We start from the raw sequence: 18,322 nt of genomic DNA, 5'->3' as shown, positions 1-18,322 counted from the left end.
GTACTTAAGTAATCCTCAAGAAGAGATAAGGACTTTAAAACACAAAAGGTAATGTAAAGTACATGGTAGAAATAAGGATATTTGGAAATGACAACAAAACTTGGAGACCCATAATGAATGGTATTGAGAAATACCATTAGTCTATTGTCTTTTTTTCTTTTCTTTCTCATTTTTTTTCACTTCTTGTTACTCCTTTTCTGTCGGCATAACACTGCTTGCCCCCAAAGGCAACAGCAGGATATGTGTATATTTATTATGGAATACAGTGTCTTTCACACGTGAGCTAAGGAATTGATTAACACATTATTGGTTTTTAATACTGATATTGATTTATAAAGCTTTACAGTTTCAGTAAGGGCATTTTTATAAAACTCTAGAAAGCATGTCTTATATAACCAAATAAAATGATATACAAACAGCAAAGGTCAGAATCCTATGTAGTATAGTAGCATAAATCCAGAGTTTTCCTCCCCACCAAAAAAGCAACCTTGTAAAAAATAGAGGCAGTGATTGGTCCATTTTATGCCCATGTTACACTCCGCAGTCTGCATTGGTTGCCGATCAGTTTCTGGTCACAATTCAAAGTGTTGGTTATGACCTTTAAAGCCCTTCATGGCACCAGACCAGATTATCTCAGGGACTGCCTTCTGCTGCACGAATCTCAGCGACCAGTTAGGTCCCACAGAGTGGGTCTTCTCCGGATCCCATCAACTAAACAATGTCGTTTGGCGGGACCCAGGGGAAGAGCCTTCTCTGTGGCGGCCCCGGCCCCCTGGAACCAACTCCCCCCAGAGATTAGAATTGCCCCCACCCTCCTTGCCTTTCGTAAGATGCTTAAAACCCACCTCTGCTGCCAGGCATGGAGGAATTGAGATACTCTTTCTCCCTAGGCCTTTACAATTTTATGCATGGTATGTCTGTATGTATGTTTGGTTTTATAATAAGGGTTTTTAACTGTTTTAGTATTGGATTATTATTATATGCTATTTAATTGCTGTTGTTAGCCGCCCCGAGTCTGCGGAGAGGGGCGGCATACAAATCCAATAAATAAATAAATAAATTTCCAACCAATGTACCTTTGTGACTGACAATAAATGAGAACCTGGGTGTCCCTAGTCCTAATCTAGGCCCGGGCTTCCCAGTTCTGAGATTAACCCGTTTCTAACTCCATGCATTTACCAGTTTTAGATCGGAAGATACATGATTTCATAAGGAGACTTTTGAGACTCAAAAGGGAAGTATAACATTAGGATCAAGAGTGTTTTTTACCTATTTGTTTTATTGGGATTGTACTCATAGGATTCCTTGATGGCATTTATCATTCTCTTTGAATTGATTCGCCAGAGCTTTAGAGAGTGGTCCATGCCACAGGACATTATCTTCTCACCAAGCAGGTCATAATCCTGTATGCAAAAACACACAAAGTCACAGGTTTTACATTTGGCATACAACATTCAAATCAGAGCAAAATAACGCCCCAGGAAACAATCTCGTGTCCACATAAACCTTATCACGAAGTGTTCGTAATTGTTTAAAGTTTTCTAAAGTTTATAAAGTTTCATTTCAGTACAAAAAATCGAAGTCAAGATGATTTCCAAAGAGCTTCTCAAACCGTGTAACAGTATTAGACTTACCGCACTTAAAACTTCATCACGGTGCCCTTCGACCCCTCCAAATATCGCAACCAAAGTGTCGGTCTGAATGTTCCACAGTCGGAGTGCGTGATCTAGTAAAATCCAATAAACCAGATTAGATTGTGTAATCCATACGCAACTCACCATTAACATGCTCCTCATTTATAAATACACATTATAGTGAACTACATCAAAGGTAAGTTAGAGATGCCAGAGAGATATAAACGCTTAATTAAAAGAAATAGGCCCAGATCTCACATGAGATTTCAAGCATCTAGGCCCGTGATGGCGAACCTATGGTACATGTGCCACAGGTGGCACGCCGAGCCACATCTGCTGGCAAGTTAGCTGTTGCCCTAGCTCAGCTCCAGCGTGCCTGCGCGCATGGGCCAGCTGATTTTCGCCTCGCGCAGGGGCTCTGGGAGGGCATTTTCAGCCTCTGGAGGGTCTCTGGGCAGGTGGAGAGGGAGGTTTCGGGTCTTTGGAGCCTGGGGAGGGTGAAAAACAGGCCTACCAGCCCCACCGGAAGTCGAGAATGGGGCAGCAGGGGAGGGAGGCCTTGTGCACATTCACAGGGGACAGCGCAGCATGAGTGTCATGCGCAGAAATGGTAAGGGTGCACGTGTGAGCATTGAATTGTGTGTGGGCACATATGCGCTCATGCTTTCAGCACAAGAGGGGGGGAAAGTTCACCATCACTGATCTAGGCTGCCAAAGAGCTTCCATCCAACAGAGTCCGGGGGTGGGAGTTCTCTTCCGCTTTATTTAATAACCATAGCTTACTTCTAAAGAAAAAAAAAATCTTCAGTGGTATAAATCTTCAATGCAGGTACAAAAAGAAAGCATGCCTCTCTGAAATAAAGCAAGCTCTTCAATAATTCCAAGTTTTACTTTGGGGGGGGGGGGGAATGTATCATTTGCTGTAACCACACAAGAGTCAAGGCTATAGTCCGGGCCCAGTGACGGGCTATCAAAAGTTTTACTACCACACTGTGGGCGTGGCTTATGCATTTTGTTTCAACATCTTTCAGTGCAAATTTGGTGGTCTGGAGTGGAGCTCCAAATTTTGCTACCAGGACTGCGTTCCTGACCGTTCCCGTAGGAGCCGATCACTGTCTGGGCCTAGCCTAAAGGACAGCAACTGACAGATTTCCTGATATTGCTGGATACATATCCCAGCATCCCTCAGCGGTGTCCTTGCTTCCTAAAAACATGTAAATAAAGAACATTTGGAGTAGCATTGCAGAAATATGTGGCATGCAAGTGGTTTTTTTAAAAAAATCAATAAATTCATGGCCATCCCCAAAGATGCACCAATGAACGCCTCTAATACCTCCAGGCCCCACCACTGCCAGACTCAGCACTTAGCAATCCTGGGTGATATTTCATTGTAGGACCATATAAGGTAAAAGGTAGAATATAAACATGCTAATGCTGAGTCATTGTGTGTGAACTGCAATGTGATTGGGCCAGAGCATTATAAGATGCAGATCAACCTCACCATACCTTGTGATCATTTGTTGATAGTGGTTATTGTTATTATTATTATTATTATTATTATTTATTGGATTTGTATGCTGCCCCTCTCCGCAGACTCGGGGCAGCTAACAACAATGATAAAAACAGCATGTAACAATCCAATCCAATACTAAAATAACTAAAAAAAACCTTATTATAAAAACCAAACATACATATAGACATACCATGCGTAAATTGTAAGGCCTAGGGGGAAAGAGTATCTCAGTTCCCCCATGCCTGACGGCAGAGGTGGGTTTTAAGAAGTTTACGAAAGGCGAGGAGGGTGGGGGAAATTCTAATCTCTGGGGGGAGTTGGTTCCAAAGGGCCGGGGCCGCCACAGAGAAGGCTCTTCCCCTGGGGCCCGCCAACCGACATTGTTTAGTTGACGGGACCCGGAGAAGGCCCACTCTGTGGGACCTAACTGGTCGCTGGGATTCGTGCAGCAGAAGGCGGTCCCTGAGATAATCTGGTCCAGTGCCATGAAGGGCTTTGTAGGTCATAACCAACACTTTATTAGTTATTAGTTGGCTGGCTGGAGCAGTTTGAGCATGAGTTAGATATTGAGTCGAACTGAGACAGTTATACGAAGAAACCTGGATTGGTTTGGTGCCTACTAGAAACCTGGACTGGTTTTGTATCTACTTGTAACCTGGATTGGTTGACTATCCACTTGTAAGTAAGCTGAATATAGCTGATGTAAAGTTCCTGTATATAGAAGACTGAAGCTATTTTTCACTGAAGAGTAAACTACTGTTTTATACAAACGTGTCTTCGTCGTTTATCTGATTCATTAAATTGCCACAATAGATTCTGATATCTTATCTAGTTCTCCTGCGTTATTCTGCATATATATATATCTGAACAGTTTGTGCAATAAAGCATAGTCTGATCATAGCTCCCAGTAGGGAACAAAATGATAAACATTAAAGGATAACTTTTTTCTTCTGTCTTGTGATCAGGAAATCCACCTTCTTTGCAAACTGATAGATTTCAAATTATCTTTAAATGTTGCTGGTTTTTGTACCGCTGATACAAAGGGGTATTAAACCAGAACAAAGTAGAAGTGGGACATATCTATGTCAAATGAGAAAAAATTCCTTCATTTCATGCTTTTAGTATAATGAACCTGGGAGTCAATTGCATTTTTGAACACTAGGGTGCCCAATAATCTTGCAACAGAATCTTTTATTAGATTAAACTAATTTCGAAGTCATACTGTTCTTGGAAATTCTTAACCAATGTTTTGTTACAACTGGATATTTCCGTTTTCTCAAGTTCTATCTAGCTAATAGTAAATCCCCCTCTTAACAACACTTTATAAAACAATGGATAGTATGCTGTTTTTCTAATAGTCTCGATCCACCATTAAAATTTCATAACTTTTTTCATATGATGCTTCGTTAATTACACAGCCATCTTTGTTCTTCTTGCTGGTACAAAAAATGCAGTATATTACTCATAAAAACTGTTAAAAGGAATTTATTCTCCTACCTTTGCTAACAGACAAAAGAAGATTTGGATCCCTCGGGTGAAATTTCAATTCATTTATTGCATTTCCGTGGCCCACATAATGCTGCAATAGAATTCAGAGATCAGTTTCCTTGTGGCAACACACCATTCTGCCTTGCCCTGTGCCAAAGTTCTGATGCAACTAATCCAGTACAGGTAGTCCTTGATTTGTGACTATTCCAAGTTATGACAGATATCCCTGGGGAAACTTATGACCTGCTTCTGAAGTTCCAATGGCATTTTTCTACTGTGGGAAAATGGGAAAGGGGATTTTATGAGGTTGTGTTAATGTATATAGCCATAATAAGTTCTTTCTAGAAAGCCAAGGTCATCCTTTGTCTCTGCAATTCTGCACCTGCATGGAAGGAGATGGGTGGACTCTCCCATCGTGGTAAATGAAGACTGGACAACGTGATGGATTTTTCTTGGGGGGGGGGGTCAAGGACTTGAACTTTCAATTGATGGTGAAACCAGAAGGATTTCAGATTCGGTTTCGACCAGCTGTGCTTCCATTCTCAGTTAATAAATTGGAACTTTGAGAAATACACTGCTCAAAAAAATAAAGGGGATACTCAAAGAACACATCCTAGATCTGAATGAATGAAATATTCTCATTGAATACTTTGTTCTGTACAAAGTTGAATGTACTGACATCATGTGAAATTGATTGTCAATCAGTGTTGCTTCCTAAGTGGACAGGTTGATTTCACAGAAGTTTGAGTTACCTGGAGTTATATTGTGTTGTTTAAGTGTTCCCTTTATTTTTTTTACGCAGTATACTTTACCTTGGATTCTGATTTAGTTTTGGACGCTATTTGAAACTCTGACCCTTACCTTTATACACTGCATCGTAATGGGGTTGATTATTCGAATAATGCCTCGGGACCCAGCCACTGCCAGAAGAGGATGACTTGTATTGCTGTCATAAGTCCACGCACAAGTATAAAAGTTTTCATCAGCCTGAACAATGCAGTTAAGTACAATACACACAACTGAGGACTTTCACTGACAGGGATTTTAAAAATGCCTGCACATAATAATAATAATAATAATAATAATAATAATAATAATAATAATAATTTATTGGATTTGTATGCCGCCCCTCTCCATAGACTCGGGGCAGCTAACAACAATGATAAAACAACATGTAACAATCCAATAATAAAAACAACTAAAAACCCTTATTGTAAAACCAAACATACACACAAACATACCATGCATAACTTGTAATGGCCTAGGGGGAAGGAATATCTCAACTCCCCCATGCCTGGCGGTATAAGTGAGTCTTGAGTAGTTTACGAAAGACAGGGAGGGTGGGGGCAGTTATAATCTCCGGGGGGAGTTGGTTCCAGAGGGCCGGGGCCGCCACAGAGAAGGTTCTTCCCCTGGGGCCTGCCAAACAACATTGTTTAGTCAACAGGACCCGGAGAAGGCCAACTCTGTGGGACCTTATCGGTTGCTGGGATTCGTGCGGTAGCAGACGGTTCCGGAGGTAATCTGGTCCAATGCCATGTAAGGCTTTAAAGGTCATAACCAACACTTAAGACACTCCTTTGGGGAAACTGGCAGCTTAAAAAGTATGCTAGTGGTCTGTTCTGAATCCTAAGGGTCTGTTCTGGGTCCTATTCTTTTTAATATCTTTGTGAGTGACATAGGGGAAGGTTTGGTAGGGAAGGTTTGCCTATTTGCCGATGACTCTAAAGTGTGCAATAGGGTTGATATTCCTGGAGGCGTCTGTAATATGGCAAATGATTTAGCTTTACTAGATAAGTGGTCAAAGCAATGGAAACTGCAGTTCAATGTTTCCAAATGTAAAATAATGCACTTGGGCAAAAGTAATCCTTAGTATTGTATTGGCAGTTCTGTGCTAGCAAAAACTTCAGAAGAGAAGAGTTTAGGGGTAGTGATTTCTGACAGTCTCAAAATGGGTGAACAGTGTGGTCAGGCGGTAGGGAAAGCAAGTATAATGCTTGGCTGCATAGCTAGAGGTATAACAAGCAGGAATAAGGAGATTGTGATCCCGCTGTATAGAGCGCTGGTGAGACCACATTTGGAATACTGTGTTCAGTTCTGGAGACCTCACTTACAAAAAGATATTGACAAAATTGAACGGGTCCAAAGACAGGCTACAAGAATAGTGAAGGGTCTTAAGCATAAAATGTATCAGGAAAGACTTAATGAACTCAATCTGTATAGTCTGGAGGACAGAAGGGAAAGAGGGGACATGATTGAAACATTTAAATATGTTAAAGGGTTAAAAAAGGTTCAGGAGGAAAGTGTTTTCAATAGGAAAGTGAACACAAGAACAAGGGGGCACAATCTGAGGTTAATTGGGGAAAGATCAGAAGCAACGTGAGAAAATATTATTTTACTGAGAGTAGATGCTTGGAACAAACTTCGAGCAGACGTGGTCAGTAAATCCACAGTAACTGAATTGAAACGTGCCTGGGATAAACATATATCCATCCTAAGATAAAGTACAAGACATAGTATAAGGGCAGACTAGATGGACCGTTAGGTCTTTTTCTGCCGTCAATCTTCTATGATAGTTTATTCCCTCAGTCGTTTGCACAAATGATTTGCCATTTGCCATAAAAATTAGTTACAAACGAAAGGATGATTGTGTTCAATATGTGCAGCAGCCATTAAAATATTAACAGCCGACAGCTCTGCAGCAGCTTTCCCTGGCTTAGTTCTCTCCAGATGTTTTGGGAGAACAATTCCCATAAATTCCCTGCATAGTTACTGATTCAATGCAAGGACAGCAGATGGAGGCTATTCCAGGGAGCTAAAAGTGGAGTTCATATGAGGTCAAGGGAACGGATAAAATCTGGAGGCAGCAGAGGCTGGAAAATGAGTGAAAGGATTGCTAGAAATTGCAAAACAGCTATTGAACTGTTCCCTGGGTGTCATTCAACCCGTTTCTCCAAATTCCAGTCCTGATCCTGTTCTTAACCGTAGCTCCTAATAGCTGTGCTTCCATTCTCAGGACTCCGAAATGCAGAGAGGTTCATCACATACTCCAATCTACTATATTAGCCTTTATGCCAGCATTTTCCACTTGGGGATATTGACATGAGGGACTTAAGCTCCCAAAATTATGCCTGGCACAGTATTATTATTATTATTATTATTATTATTATTATTATTATTATTATTATTATTATTATTTAGATTTTTATGTCGCCCCTCTCCGTAGACTCGGGGCGGCTTACAGCAATGATAAAGACAATATACAGTGGTACCTCAAGATACGAACCCCTCGTCTTACGAACAACTCGTGATACGAACCCGGGGTTCAGCAAAATTTTGCCTCTTCTTACGAACTTTTTTCGAGTTACAAACCTGTGTTCAGAGACAGCTGGGAAGCCGTGCGGCTGTTTTAAAAGGTAACAGCCGGGCGGCGGGGCTTCCCAGAAGCCTCCCGAACGCCGGTTCGTAACTCGAACAAAGTTCGTAAGAAGAGGCAAAATTTGGCTGAACCCCGGGTTCGGTTCGGGAGGTTCCTGGCAAGCCCCCCAGGCCGGCTGCGACCTTTTAAAACACCCGCGCCGCTTCACAGCTGTCTCCTGAAGCCGAACGCGGAAGTTCGGCTTTGCCGTTCGGCTTCAGGAGACAGCTGCGAAGTGGCGCGGCTCTTTTAAAAGGTCGCAGCCGGCCTGGGGGGCTTGCCAGCACCCCCCCGAACCCGGGTTCGGGGTTCGGGGTTGTGCTGGCAAGCCCCCCAGGCCGGCTGCGACCTTTTAAAACACCCGCGCCGCTTCGTAGCTGTCTCCCGAAGCCGAACGCGGAAGTTCGGCTTTAGCGTTCGGCTTCAGGAGACAGCTGCGAAGCTGCGCGGGTGTTTTAAAAGGTCGCAGCCGGCCTGGGGGGCTTGCCAGCACCCCCCCGAACCTCGAACCCGGGTTCGGGGGGGGGGTGCTGGGAAGCCCCCCAGGCCAGCTGTCACCTTTTAAAACAGCCGGAAAGCCGTTTTTTTGCGGGGGGGGGGGGGGGTTTGGTTGCACGGATTAATTGACTTTACATTGTTTCCTATGGGAAACAATGTTTCGTCTTACAAACTTTTCGTCTTACGAACCTCCTCCTTGCACCAATTAAGTTCGTATCATGAGGTATTACTGTATAACAAATCTAATAGTTGGAATATAAAATAACAATAATACATTTAAAAAGTCTAAAAAACAAGAAACCCCAATATATAAAAACATACATACAGTCATCATACACAAAAAATTATACCACGGTTTTTCAAAAATATTAATTAAAAAATACTTTACGGTTTTTTTTCCACTATACCACGTTTTTTCCCACCCGATGATGTCATATGTCATTGCCAAACTTTCAACTGCCTTTAAAAAACATTTTTTTAATAAAATTTAATAAATAAACATGGTGAGTAATAATCTAAATGGTTGCTAAGGGAATGGAAAATTGTAAATTTAGGAGTTTAAAGTGTTAAGGGAAGGCTTGGGATACTGTTGATAGCCAAAAATAGTGTATTTACTTCCGCATCTCTACTTCGCGGAAATTCGACTTTCGCGGACGGTCTCGGAACGCATCTCCCACGAAAATCGAGGGAACACTGTATTCTTAAAAAGGTAGATGCTTTTCTCCAAGAAGAAACATTTTGGCAAAGCATTCAAAATGCTTAAATAGGGGCTTGAATATAGAACAAGTGATAGCATATTTCTCAGTGTTTATAAGCCCTTACTACTGGTACAGAACTTAATGGAGTGACCTGTTTACTCCCGGGGGTAAACAGTGTGATGTGCTCAAAACCCACCCTAAAAAACCATAGCAGAAAACTACAGTGATACTGTCAACCCCTTTGGAACCACAACATATGCAAAGGAAACCATGTCTCATGGGAAAATGGGAAAAAGGGACAAAACGAGGAAAGAAAACAGACTTCATTATGCAATTGGGACTAATAAGCAGTAAAATCCAATATCCCACAGGACAGAGCATCGTTTTATTTCACCCCTTCCGGAGAAATTTTTTTTTTTAATCAGCAGATTATGTGATGTGACCTAGTTAAAAAAAAAGAGAAATATGATGCTTCCCTGAAAACAATTCTAGAAACATATATAATAAAGGATACATCAGCATCTACATAGGATTGCAATAGCCGTATTTCTCCTTGGGAATGGCATTCATATAAAGTTACCTGCAGATAAACAAAGCACAACAGGTTAAAACTAAGCCCTTCCTTATCAAAGTTGAAAACTTCAAAGTTACTTTTTCTCAGCAGCAGGAAGGAAAGAAAAAGTACACAAGCAGCTGAATTTAAATAGGCCCACGATGCTAAACAATGTCGTTTGGCGGGCCCCAGGGGAAGAGCCTTCTCTGTGGTGGCCCCGGCCCTCTGGAACCAACTCCCCCCGGAGATTAGAACTGCCCCCACCCTCCCTGTCTTTCGTAAACTACTCAAGATTCATTTATACCGCCAGGCATGGGGGAGTTGAGATATTCTTTCCCCCTAGGCTTCTACAATTTATGTATGGTATGTTTGTATATTCCTTCCCCCTAGGCCATTACAAGTTATGCATGGTATGTCTGTGTGTATGTTTGGTTTCATAATAAGGATTTTTAGTTGTTTTATTATTGGATTGTCACATGCTGTTTTTATCATTTAGCCACCCCGAGTCTACGGGGAGGGGCAGCTTACAAATCCAATAAATAATAATAATAATAATAATAATAATGTCCTCCCTTTTCCTTCTGTCCTCCAGACTATACAGATTGAGTTCATTAAGTCTTTCCTGATACGTTTTATGCTTAAGACCTTCCACCATTCTTGTAGCCCGTCTTTGGACCCGTTCAATTTTGTCAATATCTTTTTGTAGGTGAGGTCTCCAGAACTGAACACAGTATTCCAAATGGGGTCTCACCAGCGCTCTATATAAGAAGAGCCCTGGTGAATCAGGCCAAAGCCTGATAATCTCCCTCTTCCTGCTTGTTATACTTCTAGCTATGCAGCCAAGCATCCTACTTGCTTTCCCTACCACCTGACATTGTATTCATATAATGTTTTATTTTAAGGTGGAAATTTTTTAAAAAAAATTATACCCCCTCCCCAAAAACCCCCAATATTACTGTAAGTGGGTGTGGGGTTTGCTGCTGATGTTACCTAGTTTGAGTAATTAAATATCTGCAAGCAAACAATCAAGTTCCTCCCTAAGCTACAGATAATCTATTCTGTTAGAAAGAAGGCCACCCAAAAGTAGTTTTAAGAAGTTACTCACTCGGTTGCTTCCAACAGTGGCAAATACCAAGGGATCACCTTCCTTGCTGTGCCAGTTAAACTGCACACCAAATAATGGTTGACTGTGATCCTCCTGAAAGGGAAACCACAAGACATGTTCGAACCATCGCATTTCATCCAGCATTAAAACAAGTTCAGTAGGGACATAGATAGGCTTACACAAAATTATTTTATAAGTACAGTGAAACCTCGTCTTACAAACGTCTCGTCATACAAACTTTTCGAGATATAAACCCGGGGTTTAAGATTTTTTTTGCCTCTTCTTACAAACTATTTTCACCTTACAAACCCACCGCCGCCACTGGGATGCCCCGTCTCCAGACTTCCGTTGCCAGCAGAGCACCCATTTTTGCGCTGCTGGGATTCCCCTGAGGCTCCCCTCCATGGGAAACCCCACCTCCGGACTGTTTTTGTGATGCTGTAGGGGAATCCCAGCAGGGGAATCCAGCAGCGCAAAAACGGGCGCTTCGCTGGCAACGGAAGTCTGGAGGTGGGGTTTCCCAGTGAAGGGAGCATCAGTGAAATCGCAGCATCGCAAAAACATAGAGGTCCGGAAGTGGGGTTTCGAGGACTTCGGTGTTTTTGCGGTCCAGCTGATTTTCGGACCTTCTGGGAGTTGGGAAACAGCCTGTTTTCATCTACCAGAGGGGGTGGGGAAAGCCCATTTTTGCTCTCCCCAAACTTCAGAGCCTTTCTAGGAGCTTCCCCCCCCCCCCTCTGGAGGCTGGAAACATTCCATTTGCCAATTTTTTAAAGAGCTTTTATATGAGCCTGGGGAGGGCAGAAACGGCCTTCCCTCCACCCTGGAGGCCCTCTGGACACCAGAACTTCAGAAGTTAGCAACAGGCCATTTATGGCCTCCGTAGCGCCTCCGGAAGGATAGGGGAGGGCGAAAGGCTCTGAGGCCTGGGGAAAGTGAAAAATGGGTGTGCCATCATGTGCAGGGGGTGGGGGAGTTACATGTTCATGAGCATGGGGGGCACATGGAATTATTGGTGTGAGCACACACACAAGCGCCCCCCCCCCCTCCATTGGGCACCTGAACCAAAAAGGGTTTGCCATCATTGCTATAGGGTTTCCTGCCTAAGCGGGGGGTTGGACTAGAAGGCCTCCCAGTTCCCTTCCAACTCTGTTATTCCATTCTATTCTATGTGGCCATTAACCAAGGACTACCAGTATTTGGATGAAAGACAACTAGGTGATACCAAGGCAGCAGTCTTTCTTGGGACAAAGAAAAACATCTTGAAGAACAACAGTGGTAAGGCCATTGCAAACTCTATAGATTATGTTCCTGAAATACCCAAGATGAGGAAATCTTTAGGGTATTTTAATGTTGTATAAAACTCTGAGGCAACATTTAAGGAACAGGAAGAAATTTATTTATTTTTTTAAAAGAGGCTAAAATGAAGAGATAGAGGCTGAATTCAACAACTGCATCCTGGACATAAACTGTTTCAACTCCAACCCTCAAAACACACCACACTACAGAGCACTGCACAGCAAGACAACTAGACACAAGAACAGTTTTTTTCTCGAATGCCATCACTCTGCTAAACAAATAATTCCCTCAACACTGTCAAACTATTTACTAAGTCTGCACTACTGCTATTACTAATTTTTTATCATCTTTCCTATCACCCATTTCCTCCCACTTAGGACTGTATGACTGTAACTTGTTGCTTGGATCCTTAAGATTTTTATTAATATTGATTGTTTCTTCATTGCTTATTTGACCCCTATGACAATCAAGTGTTGTATCCATGATTCTCGACAAATGTATCTTTTCTTTTATGTGCACTGAGAGCATATGCACCAAGACAAATTTCTTGTGTGTCCAATCACACGGCCAATAAATATTCTATTCTATTCTATCCTATCCTGTCTAGAAAAAACTCCAGAATTGGTTCTGAATACCTTTTATCCAAAATAAAAACAATTGCTATAGCTTCTGTATCATGAATAAGGGATGTCATTCTAGTCCTCTCTAAGAATGTCATGAAGTGAACCCAAGTTATAATGTTCAGTGGCTTTTCTTAGCCATTCCCCAAAAAGAAAGTGAACCCTTCAATTTCCTGTCAACAGCTAAAATACAATTTCCTGTTGTTCCAGTTATATCTAGGTATATCTCTCATAACAATGAAGTGCATGTGAACTTATAACAAATTACTTTTTTTTAAAAACTATGAAGAGATGGATTTTTTGAAAATGTAACCAATGTGGTTTAGTAGGAGGATGTATCTTGAACAAATTTATCTCACAAAGAAAACACACTGTGAGGACACTAATTTTTTTTAAAAAATCTGAATTTTAGCAACATGAGAAGGTGCTTTCTACCAAGTTGGACCGGTATCCATTTTAAGGAGGTATGGGGGAATAAAAGCCCTGTTTTGTGGTGTATTGACTCTCTGAAGTGCTATTACGTTGAAGAGTCATTTGTTTCCAAGATTATTTGTCATCCAGAAAAAAGATAAACGTGTAGTTTTTCAAGAGAGCTTTGTGTTGTGGTTAGCTCTGGCCCAGCTCCTGCCCCAAGGACTGTGGATGTGGGGGAGACATCCACATGCTGCAGGCCTGTTTTGTTCCCGGTGGAATCTGCTGATGAAGGCTCCTCTGACCAAGAAGACATGAGTGACAGGGAGGAGGAGAGTGGGGCAGACAGCTCAGAAGGAGATCAATTATCTAGCTCCTCCTTGGATTCGGAACAAGAGTTAATGATACAGCCATGCATGTGGAGAGCAATGCATAGGCAGCAACAACTGAGAGATTATTATCAAAGAAAATGAGGCCACCTGTGGTTGGGTGGGACTGTGGTCATTAGTGAGGCTGCTATAAAGAGCAGCCTGTGGGTTTGGCCATTGTGGAAGATTATCTGATCGTTGTGTTTCGTGACTGCTTTACTGACTTTGACCTTTTGTGTGCTGATTCCCCCCTCCCCCGCCACTTTGAAACTAAACCAGAGCAAAGTATGTGTCACTTTGTGAAAGAAGAAGGGCTGTGAATTGCCTCACAGCTGCAAGCTAAGTATCACAGAACTGATAAGGGACTTGTACAAATTACCAGTTTGTTTGGAGACCAGTGCTCTTGGCTATCCCAAAAGAGGGCTTGGTTTAAGTGAATTTTCATTATAAAGAATATTGTTTTGAATTTTCAAAAGTGTGTGTGTCTGAAATTTGTATCTGTGAATTTTTGGGAGGATTCTACTAGAGAGCCCGACAGAACAGCTTTGACGAAATCTGATGCTGTACGCTGTTTGAGCTTTTACCTGTCTTAGGATGTTTGTAGTTATTCTGTTTTTGTACCTTGATAACCATTGAAATGTGTTGTAACATACAAATTTGATTTAAAAAATAAACAATATTTAACTGGCAGGAGCAAACTCCATGAAATACTTAAGCCTGCAAATACCTTGAGGCTGTTCACACATTTAAAGGAATATTTGCATTTCTTTGACTTCCATTTTCCTTTCCCCCAACTTTTCCTTCCTGGAGCATTTGGAGTGTTCGTAGGGGTGTCAGGGCGTTCAGTATTAGTTCCACTCTCTATACTAACAGCATCGTCCTGGAAACAAAAAAAACAAAACACAATTCAATTCAATATTCAAAGTGTTGGTTATGACCTATAAAGCCCTTCATGGCACCGGACCAGATTATCTCAGGGACCGCCTTCTGCTGCACGAATCCCAGCGACCAGTTAGGTCCCACAGAGTGGGTCTTCTCCGGATCCCGTCAACTAAACAATGTCGTTTGGCAGGACCCAGGAGAAGAGCCTTCTCTGTGGTGGCCCCGACCCTTTGGAACCAACTCCTCCCAGAGATTAGAATTGCCCCCACCCTCCTTGCCTTGCGTAAGCTTCTTAAAATCCACCTCTGCTATCAGGCATGGGGGAACTGAGATATTCCTTCCCCCTAGACCTTACAATTTACGCATGGTGTTTGTATGTGTGTTTGGTTTTATAATAAGGGGTTCTTTAGTTATTTAGTATTGGATTGTTACATGCTGTTTTTTGTCACTATTGTTAGCCGCCCGGAGTCTCCGGAGAGGGGTGGCATACAAATCAATCAATCAATCAATCAATCAATCAATCAATCAATCAATCAAATAAATAAATAAATTAAATAAATAAAATAAATAAATAAATAAAAGAAAATGGATTTCAAACCAAACCAAAACCAACAACAGCAATGTCTGAAATGCAGAAATCTTCCAGAATGATTGGAAAAACACAACTTTCTGAACAGATTAGCTGAGAGTGTTCTATAAACACTAGATACTCGGCCTTTTATAATCCAGCTTCATAATACTGGCACTTATAAATAAAGAACTGAAAATAATAATGTACCCAGTAGCAGTGGTGGGTTGCTACCGGTTCACCCCAGTTCGGGCAAACTGGTAGAGGCAGTGGGAGGCTCCACCCACCCACGTGGTCGTCATCATAGACAATCTGCATATTTTGATGACCAACGATTAATGTAAAGGTTATTGTAATGTTTTAATATTAGAGAAAAGCTATACTTTAAGAGGTTTTTGAATATATAAGATATATGTTTTTACAGTTACTTTGTGAAAGAAAGAGGTATAAGAGCCTCCACTGAATGATTACAAAGTAAAAAAAAAAGTATATGTTTGACAATAAGCTGGATTTTATGTTGGAAACTACAGTATGTATAGTTTTTAACTTTGTGTTGGAGAAAAAATAAAAAAATTATGATCCGACAATCTGCTTGCTTGCTTGCTTACCTATCTGTCTGTCTGTCTATCTATTTATTTATTCCGACTTCTATGCCACCCAATCCTGAAGGACTCATGGCGGCTTACAAACAATATAAAAAATACAAGAAAAATTAAAAAGAAGTCAAAAATACAATTCTGACTATAAAATCCAGATTAAAACCCACACTAACGAAACAATCAATATGCACAAACAACATTCATATAATTTGCCAGTGATGGTTGTTAGTTTATGGCCCCCTGGTCTGCTGGCAAAGCCAGGTCTTTGTGGCCTTATGGGAAGCCATTAGGGTGGGAGCAATATGGATTTCGGGGGGGGGGGGGGGGAGTTGAGTCCAGAGGGCCGGAGCCGCCACAGAGAAGGCTCTTTCCCTGGGGCCCGCCAGACAACATTGTTTAGTCGACGGGACCCGGAGAAGGCCAACTCTGTGGGACCTTATCGGCTGCTGGGATTCGTGCGGTAGCAGGCGGTTCCGGAGGCACTCTGGTCCAATGCCATGTAGGGCTTTAAAGGTCATGACCAACACTTTGAATTGTGACCGGAAACTGATCGGCAGCCAATGTAGGTCACGGAGCGTTGTAGATACATGTGCGAATCTGGGAAGCCCCACGATGGCTCTTGCTTGAATATTCCATCAAATAGAATACAGACAAATTAAGAAGCTTACCTCTGACGTGTTTAGTTTCTATTTCAGTAAGTTTATTTTGACATAGGCTTATTATCTATGAAAATTAAATTTATTAATGAGGAATGCCCACTGTCTCCAAGTGATAACTTAAGGGACGATTATATTTCAACATATCTGAGGGATCAGTTTTCCCTTTTCAAACTGGTGCTTCCAGACAACAGCAATAACATTTAGATTTATATACCGCTGCAAAGTGCTTTACAGCCCTCTCTAAGCGGTTTACAGAATCAGCATATCGCCCCCAACAATCTGGGTCCACATTTTACTGACCTTGGAAGGATGGAAGGCTGAGTCAACCTTGAGCCTAGTGAGATTCGATCTGCCAAAGTGCTGGCAGCCGGTGAGCAGACGAAGCAGTTTGCAGTACTGCACTCTAACCACTGCGCCACCGAGGCTCATCATCCCCAATCAACACATGCAAAGGACCATAGGAACTGCAACTCTGCCTTTAACATCCACACTCAAGATACAGGTAATCCTTGATTTACGTCTTCAATTGGGCCCAAAATTTATGTTAAGTGAGACATTTAAATGGAATTTTGCCCCATTTTAGGGTTTTTCCTGCCACGATTGTTAAGTGAACTCGCTTCAGTTGTTGAATGAGTAAAAAGGTTGTTAAATGAATCTGGCTCCCCCACTGGCTTTGCTTGTCAGAAAGGCTGCAACCGTCATAAATATGCACCAGAAGCCAAACATCTGACTTTTAATCACATGACCATAGGGATGCTCCAATGGTTGTAACAGTGAAAAATGGTCATAAGTCAGAGCCCTTGTAAGTCTGAACAGTCATTAAATGAACTGTTGTAAACCGAGGAATACTTATATTTGAGCTGGGAATGATGGGATTAAAGTTACAACTTCTCTTCCCAGCCCTTACATCCCCAGCCAACATAACAAGGCTGAGAGTGATGGGATTAGAGTTCCACCTTCTATTTCCAACCCTATCATCCCCAGCCAACATAACAAGGCAGGGAATGATGGGATTTACATTCCCACTTCTCTTTCCAGCCCTATCATCCATCCCCAGCCAGCATAACAAGGCTGGGAATGATTGAATTAGACATCTGACTTCTCTTTCCAGCCCTATCATCACCATCCAGCATAACAAGGCTGGGAATTATGAAATTAGAGTCCCACCTTCTCTTTCCAACCCTATCATCCCCATCCAGCATAACAAGGCTGGGAATGATGGGATTTACAGTCCCACTTCTTTTTCCAGCCCTATTATCCCCAGCCAGCATAACAAGGCTGGGCATGATGGAATTAGAGTTCCACCTTCTCTTTCCAGCCCTATCAACCCCACAATCCCATCACAAGGCTGGGAAGAATAAAAGCGGGAAGTCCCTTTCTCCGGGAAGGTGAAAAGCCCCTCAGCTGCCTTCTCGGCGGGGGGATGCTCACATTTTCGTCTCCCGAGAGGTCCCCGGGGTTGCTGTTCTCATCGCTGCTGTGCTTCTGCTTCTTGGTCGGCATCTCCGTTCCCGCCGCCGTTCCCGCCGCCGTCCCCGCTGCAGCCGCCGCAGCTTCGGGTGCCTCATTTCTCCCGCCGGCTCCACGCCTCCTCTCAGACATCTTCTCCAGTCGTAAAGCGCGGACGAGGACTCGCGCCGAGGCAGAAGACCCGCCGAGCGCGCTGTCCAACAGCAGGCTTTCCGCCGTAAAGCGCAAACGCCTTTCGCCTCTTCTGCCGTCGCAAAACTTGCCCCCGCCCCCCGAAAAAAAAAAGAAGCTTGCACCGTCGAGAAAAATCTCCTAGGCCAGGCCGTGCGCATGCGCAGATTACGGCTGTACTTGCGTTCTCGTTTGTTTCTCCTCCCCCCTCCATTTAGGTTTTTGGAGCAGGGATCTCCAACCGTAGCAACATTAAGACTTGTGTACTTTAACTCCTGGAGTTTGTTTGTTTGTTTGCTTATTTGTTTGTTTGTTTTTATTTAGTTATTTATTTGTTATTACATTTAGAGGCCACCCTTCCCTTAATG

At 42.5% G+C, this 18,322-nt stretch overlaps 1 protein-coding gene across 2 annotated transcripts; it reads right to left on the bottom strand.

Moving 5' to 3' along the window:
* Nucleotides 1–1,265: 1,265 nt before the first annotated feature.
* EED (embryonic ectoderm development) lies at nucleotides 1,266–17,996 on the bottom strand. Of its 2 annotated transcripts, XM_070751637.1 has the most exons (8): nucleotides 17,745–17,996; nucleotides 14,333–14,485; nucleotides 10,908–11,000; nucleotides 9,764–9,829; nucleotides 5,497–5,622; nucleotides 4,645–4,726; nucleotides 1,635–1,726; nucleotides 1,266–1,403 (listed from the first exon to the last, which is right to left on the bottom strand). In XM_070751637.1, exons 1-8 carry the CDS (start codon nucleotides 17,913–17,915, stop codon nucleotides 1,266–1,268), a joined length of 921 nt encoding a protein of 306 aa, XP_070607738.1. In that variant the 5' UTR covers nucleotides 17,916–17,996. The 2 variants fall into 2 exon arrangements, with proteins under 2 accessions (XP_070607738.1, XP_070607739.1); XM_070751638.1 differs by lacking the exons at nucleotides 1,266–1,403; nucleotides 1,635–1,726; nucleotides 4,645–4,726 and adding an exon at nucleotides 4,861–4,909 and having other exon boundaries at nucleotides 17,745–17,981.
* Nucleotides 17,997–18,322: the final 326 nt, after the last annotated feature.

The sequence above is a fragment of the Erythrolamprus reginae genome, chromosome 4 (assembly GCF_031021105.1).
Source record: "Erythrolamprus reginae isolate rEryReg1 chromosome 4, rEryReg1.hap1, whole genome shotgun sequence".
Lineage (NCBI taxonomy): Eukaryota > Metazoa > Chordata > Lepidosauria > Squamata > Dipsadidae > Erythrolamprus > Erythrolamprus reginae.
Note: the sequence above shows the minus strand (reverse complement) of the source record. Positions and strands in the feature narration are given on the sequence as shown.